The 8,762-nt window shown below is 33.5% G+C and overlaps 1 protein-coding gene and 1 long non-coding RNA gene across 2 annotated transcripts; both read left to right on the forward strand.

Moving 5' to 3' along the window:
• Positions 1–3,301: 3,301 nt before the first annotated feature.
• On the forward strand, positions 3,302–4,094 carry LOC113313544. The gene has a single exon (XM_026562333.1). The coding sequence runs from the start codon at positions 3,605–3,607 to the stop codon at positions 3,884–3,886; it is 282 nt and encodes a 93-aa protein (XP_026418118.1). The 5' UTR covers positions 3,302–3,604; the 3' UTR covers positions 3,887–4,094.
• A 340-nt stretch (positions 4,095–4,434) lies between these two features.
• LOC113308216 lies at positions 4,435–7,871 on the forward strand. Its single transcript, XR_003339578.1, has 3 exons — positions 4,435–5,033; positions 5,333–5,428; positions 7,784–7,871. It is a non-coding gene; the product is annotated as an uncharacterized LOC113308216 (long non-coding RNA).
• Positions 7,872–8,762: the final 891 nt, after the last annotated feature.

An 8,762-nucleotide genomic window follows, 5' to 3' on the forward strand; every position in this document is an offset into this window, starting at 1 on the left:
TATGGATTCCTATGATCATGTAATCCAAACATGTACACTGTGTTACATTGTTATTGCTATTAGTAGATACGTAAATGAATTCTAGAAGTTTCATTAAACATTAGAAACTTGATACAGTTGTTCAAGAGAATTTATCAACGTGCAACTGCTCGAAAAATTTGTAAGCAATCAAATTGGTTACATATACTAAATCAGATGATTATAAAAACCAGTAACAACGTATTAGAATCTTATATGCTAAAAAATATTGTTTCCAAATTGATCAGGCTTATACCATTATTTTTTTTTACCAAATTGATGCTTTAGAACCCCTCATAATCCTTTGATAAAGCATACCTTACGCTCTATTACATGTCTTTTGTTAAGTAAAAGACTTGCATATTGTACTTTTAAAGTAAATTACCAGCAATTTAATCTTTCATGGAGTTGATCCAATTTGAGCACTCTGTTCTGTATCATTCTCTAAATATATTGAAATATGTTTGGTAGAGAAAAAAGACATCTCATTTGTTGCTTTCTCATCGTTATCATCATTATATTATAAACTAAACTAAGTTTTTTCATGAATAGTCTTCTTATTTTCACTAGGATCATCAGGTTGTGGCGCGCATGCCATTGTGACTCAGTTTTCCCCGGATTTGAACTTGTGTAAATTTATGTCGTGGTTTTAGAAGTCAAAAAAAGATGGTACTACTTTTTTTTTCTAGGCACTTACTTCTTCTTGAATTCATTGACTCATACCTCCAGATTGATCAATACTCTTAGAGGCACTGGTAGTCGCCAATGCAAGTGCACCTGTTGCAAGGGATAATGGTCTGTTAGGTAACAAAAAAATGCAATTGTCAGAACATGTCTTGGTTAATTATAAACTGACCACAGACCTCGAAACTCGATTACAAACGCTTCAGTAATGATAACAATTATTGGAGTATTGATGAAATTAAATCAAGTGACTGATTATTTTTTTTGCTGGAAATAAGTGCCTAAATGCAGACTGATTCGATTAGTACTGATATTATTAAGTATTTAATAATGTAATAAAATTATGAGTATATCATGGAATGAGAAATAAATAAATTATGTAAACTGATACTAACACAGGAGCTTGAGCCGGGACCGTAAGGCCCTGGTGATTCCTAGTAGATGATAAAAAGATGTGGTTTGCTGTTTGCCTGAACCCGACCAGTTCAAATTGAAACATGACATTTTTTTAGGGTTATTTTGTTTTTGGTATTCAGGTTTTGTCCAACTTTTGAGTTTGGTCTAACATTTGTCCAGCTTGATGTTTGGTACCTGAAATAGACGTTGACTTGCATTGACTATGTCAAACATAACTTCTGTTTGTTAATTACTAAAAAAATTAAATAAATCTAACACCGTTTAGATGCCTTTATCATCCTCTTAATATGTTTTCTATATATTAAAAAAAAAAGGATTCACGAACCAGAAGCATGAGATAAAAAGGAAGAACAAAATGTGAGAATTTTTTCATCTCTTCCATGTTGAGATTCAACTAATCAACTTGATTATTCAAGAGAGTATTATTAATAGTTAATGGTACAATATCAACAAATGGGGTATTGGTATGTATCTGAGGCACCAAAACAGATGGGATTACTTGATGTAAACAGAAATTGGTCGCCGATAGGAGGTGGTGCTAATTTAAATCACAAAGATGCATGGTGAATTAAACAGATGAGTTTGATGTTAATGCAAGGTTCAGAACAACATCAATTGGAAGAGCGGTTACAAGGGTGTTTATAGTAGGAAGCTAGGGTTCGTTTGTCGTCTAAAATTGGGTGTTTACAGTGGTGGTTCTCCTGATTACCTTGGTGGGGTAGAGCTTAAACGTGAATTAGAGATGAGATTAAACATCCATTCATGGGTGATATCCATTGTTGTACAACAATCATGGAAATTCAAATTGGGGGTTTTGTGTGTGATCCAAAATCGAATGCAAATGGAACTGTGCTATGAGAAAGAGCAGATTTGATTGATGGATTAACGGGAGCAAAAATGAAATTTGTGTTGGTGGTGTTGCAGAGATAGTGATAGGTGGAATCAAGAAGGGAACTGCCAAATTTTTAGGGTTCTTCAATTCCAATTTGGGGAAGAACATCATACAACAGATTTCTTTAATCTTAGCCCTTCATTTTTTGGACGGACAAAAATAGTTCACGTGTAAACTTTGTTAAGGACTTACTTGGTCATTGTTAATAAAGTCAAATATACTTTTGTAATTAGATATGTAGTTAATAGAAAGTAAGTACACGTCATCATTTGACATGATCAACGCGGGTCAACGTCTGTTTCAGCTACCAAACGTCAAGCTGGACAAATGTTAGACCAAACTCAAAAACTGGATAAAACTTGAGTACCAAAAACAAAATAACTTTTTTTTTATAAGCAATTGAATCATGACACGATCAAAATTAGACCGTAATTTACTCGGTCCACACGGATATATAAACTGATAAGCAAGATGAGTTGGTCCAAAAGCATGTGTGGTCACAGACTCAGCATGTTAAAACTTGGCTGCTTTGCATGATTGACTTTCCAGTGCATTAAATTGATCACGTGTGCTGTTACATGTGGATGGGACAAGGATAAACATATATACACACACTATGCTGAGGATAGATGAAGCGTAAGTTCCGGCCCATTTTATGGTACGACAGCACGTCAACATTTTGGATGTTAAATACAGATTTCGTATCTTTTGTTGTGCCAGGTTAATTTGTACCTTTAGAATCTCTTATACTACAGCATAACATGTGACAGATTAATCAAGATTGGTAATCGAACCTGCTACACTTCCCCCACTCCTTTTACTCACCCCCTTCCCCCGTTAGGTGACAGCGATCTTAATTCTTGATCTTAATCCTTGATCGCTTAGATTGAAATCAACAGGGACTCTTTTATGTGGTGTCAAACCACTATCTGTTTGACACCTAATGAGGAAAGGGAGTGAAAAAAGACTATCATTTTCAATTGCTAATAAAGAGTAACGGATTAGATAGGAGTGGACCAAAACCAAGATAAGACAAAATAGATTTTCATACAGGACAAAACAGATTCTTTCTTGGTTTGGTACACCCCACCAAATCTGGTAACCATCAGCAGCCTTGACATTAACAGAGAAGTTTTTTTGTCGCACTATACGACCTTCAATGAGTGGGTATTGCGGTGCCGGCCCCCTTTACTCCTCTACCACGTAACTAACTAATTGATTAATTAAGGTTATGATCTCAAAGAGTCGGTATGGAAAATTACGAGTTAATTATTTATATCCCACCTTCCTTATATCTTCTTCCCTGGAAGCTAAGCTAGAAGTCATAGCTTAGACTTTTCAATCGCTAACCAATCTGATTAATAAAAGATAATCATCTAACTAATTACGTACACCAGTCAAAAGAGATTGGTCTCCCTGAAGTTGTATAAATGCCCCATACAAACTCTTTCTTTTCCAGCAGCTCAACCCCTCTTCTGTTATCACCATTTCTCATTCTACACTTACCATCTTCAAGTCTTCCAAACAAAATTTTCGAGAAACTCACGACAAAATCAGTACGTTTGACGTTTTCGACGATTGCAAGCAAGAGATATGCTCGTGGAAATTAATACAGGTACCGAGACATTGGTGAAGATAGGTATGTTCCTGCTTGTTCAAGCTTTGGTGTACTTAATCTTATCAAAGTCCTCGAATATCTTCTCTAAAAACATGAGATCTCTCAGCATCAAAACTGTTCGATCAGCTAGTATTCGGCGAATTATGGCTGCTCTTTCTGACCTACCTGCTGGTGACGAGCCTTCTCCTTCTTCATCAGTTAAGGGTTTACAATCACCCAAGGCACACAGTTTTACCAAGTCAGATAAGAATAACTGAATTTGAACCAAGTGTGCTTATTGTAAGTTTTCCAATAGGCAATAACAATGATTCATTAATCTAGAGAAGATACGGCATTTTGTCGTTTTCTGTAAAGGAAAAGTTACAGTATGTAATTTGATGGCTCGTTATTCTTTCTTTCTTTTTTTAATAAATATTTGATTTTTTTTGTCAAAGCAGTAAATATTTGATTGTTATTATTTGAGTACTTTCTTTTTCCTTAGTTATTTTATTTTATCATTTGTGTGGCTGTGTATTACAAGTTGGCTTATTTCAAAAGAAAAAAAAACACAAAATTGGTTAAAAAGATCAAAATCAACAATTTCTGGGTGAAATAGACAGTTAGATTTTGATACTGTTTAAATGGCCAAAAATGTAAAAATAGGCAAGATGTAACCAATTTCATCGTGTCTATTTTCAAATATTTTTTCTTATTTTTAATTTAAACAGAATGTATCCAGTTTCATCCTTGTTATTTTTTAAATTTAAGTTAGAATGAAACTGGTTTCATCCTTACAATTTTTTTTTTTTTGCCATTTCACCCACTATTTTTTACCCGTCCATTTGAACCGTGATTTAAAAATATTTGGACAAATGACCCATTTTCCGAAAAAAAAATGGTTTCCTCATCAAAATGTAAGATGCTTTTCCTTTTTTTAATTTCTTTTGATAAATCTCATAATTTTCATCCGAAAACAATGAAGTTGCAATAATTACTTTTGCTGCTAATAAGGAGAGAGGATTAATGATAAGCTGATTACTTTATTATTTAATGGCTTAAATTTAATTCTTAATTGTTTGAGAAAGAGTGAACGTTTCCTTTTCTCTCTCCATTTACAGACACAACTGAAAATTAGTGCAAAATATTATCGCCGAAAAATCTCCCATCATACATCAGAACAAAAGATTACCTTAATATGTCTCCGTCCATATAGTTCGAATTGATTTGATATAATATATAGAAAATCTTTATGGACAGTATATGAATGGTTTTTCCGGCACATATACATGTGATTTTCAGTCTTTTTTCTCTCGAAAATGGAAGGAGGGACATGGATGAAAAAGGCATTATGTCAACCTGGAAAAAAAGACCTTCCTTCAACAACAAAAAAAACACGTAATTTAGGCGACAGTGTTTGGATTTTTGGTAAGGTGTTTGTAATTTTCGTTGCAGGTTTTGGCTATTTTTCAGGGTTCTGAACGGTATCAAAAATTCTATTAGCAAAATATATTAAAAAAGTATCAGCTTTAACTCAATCATGCATAGCTAAATGATGTTTAAGAAATTCATAGATACCCAATTCTTCCAATTACAACATATTACAAAATATATCACGAGCATCCTTCCAATTATAAGAAAAAGCTATAAAGATGAGGCTTTCATGTTTTGATCAAGAAGTTACTTTGTTTTCTAAAGTTTTGAATCTTTTGACGATTAAACTACAGTACTTGTAGGTTTCAAAGCTTTTTGTGGTGGAGAAGACAAAATGAGTTTTTTGTTTTCTTGATGGAGAATAAAGAAACGGATTTTTAGGGATCCAAGTAAGTAATGTACAATTATTTACGATTGGAATTTCTTTATAGTCCCTCTCCATAAATATCTGATTGGAAAAATATCTTTTATGTACTTTGCCACGTCGAATTACCAACTTCAGCCCGCGAGCAAAGGGCGAGTATAAGAAGCGATCACCCTATTGCGATTGATTTTCGTTCATGATAACATGGATACTGCATGAACTCAAGAACATCGGGATCAAAATTCAATACAACTAAAAGGTACTAATAAATAGTAACTCGTGAACAGAAATAACGAAATACTAACACGAGTACCAAGAAATCCGAAGAAAGAGTATTTTTTTTCAAGAAAAAGAAATCTTCTCATAAAAAGAGAGTAACATGCCTGAAGTCTTAAATCTTGGTCATCACACTTGAATTCCCATCAAATATCTAAATTAAATCATAAGGAAATGCCATGAGAACGCATAGAGAATCTCCATAAAGAAGAAGAGACAAACAAAAGGGGAAAAACATCAACAAAGACAACATGAAATCTCCTAAAAGCAATGAAGATTGAAGTAAAAACTTAAACTAACCCATCCGAGACTACAAGCTAACTAAGAAAACAAGAAAAAGGCTAGAAATCTGCTCAGATATGGCTTAAATAAATTTGCAAATGTAAAAATTAGTTTGATAGAAAGCTTACGGGAAGTAATCGGATTAGAACGACAAAGGGATGAGAGTTATAAAGTATCCCTAAGACCCTCACCCTAAGAGACCAAAAGATAACAAGGTAAATAGACTATTTTATAAATTTTTGCCCCCAATTAGACATTATATTGTCGAGATAAATTTCATTCAAAGCGGGACAATTCCTCTACCAAAAAAAAAAAGCTTGAGATTTAATTGCTTTATCACTTGCTTCGAATCGAAGGAGGAGATGTTGGCTTGAAAATAAAATAAAAATGGGATGTTTGCTTGAACTTTCCTCGAGTATGCAACATTTGTCTTTCAAGCTTACTCAGAAGAAAATAAAATAAAAATGGGGTAAGCTGTATGTTGGGGAAAAAAGAAAAACTTTTTTGAAATTTTATTTGTTAGGCTAATAGTTCCATCAGAAGAAAAAAAATGATAGCTAGAGGCATACATTTTTCGGGAAAGATATACAATTATATGTTTAAACAATTGTACAAGTTTTGGCGGTTCAGACTTGAAATACGTACATCAAGCTAGATTTTTTGTAAATTGATGATATACATAGTCATTAGAATAAGAAAAAAATTATGGGTGTAGCCGCTGATGGCGCATTTAATTATTATGGACAAGATCATGGTGATGCTGAAGATGGTGGAGCTTAATATTATGACCAAGTTCCAGATAATTATGGTATGCGCCAGAACTTTGTCTACGTAGATGGATACGTAAAGGAAGACTATATATGTCGATTCTGATGATGATTCTGATGGAGATGGAGACGAATATTGAATTGCAGACTTGAACCAACCTTAAAAGAAATATATTTTCCATTACGGTGGTTGCACTTTTTAAAACTCACTTCAGATTCTATTGTTTTAAGTTTGAACTTTATCGTTTAATTAAACTAAAACATCAACGACACTTAATCTGTCCGTTTCACCAAATGATAAAGATGATATTTCCAGAATTGTTTTATACGTGAGACTTTTGCTCCAGAAGGGTGGACTTTCTTATAAGTATTACAATCAGGGTTTGAGCATTCAACAACATTTGGGCATTCAAATTAGGTTTGAGAATTTCGCATTTTGCTCTGGCAATGCTTTTTTTTGGTGATCCTATTCTGCACAATGGTTGTATTGTAACTTCTTCAATTTGAAATGTTTGCAAAAATTTTCTACTTTTTTCATCTTGTTTAGATTTCATAGCATCATTTAACAACGATTGTTTTTCACAATAATTAAGATTTTGATATTGCAATAAATACCTGATCTTTTTTTATTATGACTGAAAGGCCATTTTGATGCCAAAATAACCTACTTGTTAGAATACATCCAAGGGAATTTCATTAGACTATGATTTTCCTTATAACATAATGGTCAAACATCCTTTGCTTGTATCGATACTACATTTTTTTCTTTGTTCTTGGAAAACATACTTGGGTGTATTCAGAAAAAACTGAAAGTAATGCGTGTTCTAACGGACCAACCATAGTCGTTATGTAACCTTTGATATAAGCATTATTTAACCGTTGATATATCTATTGGACGTAGTGTTCAAAAAGTATATCTGTCGGTTTCCAATGGCCATATATGTACCTACCCATGCTCATTTCACATACCCTCTACACCAATAAAATCCTATAAATTTTTTTTGAGTTTACTCAAACTTTGTGAAAGATTGCTCAATATTATATTACTCCTGCAGAGTTTAGCTTGGAGGAAAATTCATCCCTTTGTCGAAACTTGGCACAATACTGTCCGGCTAGGGATCAAGAATGAATGCAAAATGGTACTTCAACTATGAGTGGAAATTCTCGTATTCTATATGTACATGTTCATGCGGCTTGGATGGGTATACTCACTTATCTCGAGACGACTATAAACAGTTCCTTCTTTCTATTAACAAATCATCCCCTCTTGCTTCGATCTTCCGAAAATGGTACGTTATTGGTAGACCATTCATGAAAACTTCTGCACTGAAGTCGGTAACTTGAATGACCGTAATAGAGATGGATTTTTCTGTCGACAGGGCGTCACGATCCTCAATGGCGTCATGATCCTAATGCAGGACATTGTACTACTCAATGAAGGCGTCGCCGGAAAATACCTAATTCCTAATTTTGGTTAAAAAAGTGTTCTAATAACAAATAAGTCGAATGAGCAGTTGTAATTTCAATTTTTAATTAATGAATAATGTTTTAAATTGTTTTAAAAATCTATTCTTTTACGCTAATTCAAAATTAGAATAGTTGGAAAACTTGGTTTTCGTATGACTCAAAATTTAAACATTTCATTAACTCAAACAACAACTGGGTTAGAAGTAGAAGGCACAATTGGGGGATACTCTCACAAATTGGGGGATACTTCAAAAGAAAATAAAATAAAATTACGAAGTAATTTAAGAACCCCTTATCCAAGTATCCCAAAATATATTAACAGTCGGCAATGCGAAGTCCTACCCGACCATACCGACTAACACCGTCGGTATTGCTTTCATCAACAAAACAATACCGATTATGAAAATTGGTATTGCATTCATGTGTAATAACAATGCCGACTAAAATATGAATGAAAAAAATAATCAGATCGATCGCATTATTGCGAACAACGAAAAAATAATCATTCATATCAACGATTAAATACTTTCCTCAAGAGAGAAACTAATCCAAATCTTGTCCATTTAG

Source organism: Papaver somniferum, chromosome 9, assembly GCF_003573695.1.
Source record: "Papaver somniferum cultivar HN1 chromosome 9, ASM357369v1, whole genome shotgun sequence".
Taxonomy (NCBI): domain Eukaryota; kingdom Viridiplantae; phylum Streptophyta; class Magnoliopsida; order Ranunculales; family Papaveraceae; genus Papaver; species Papaver somniferum.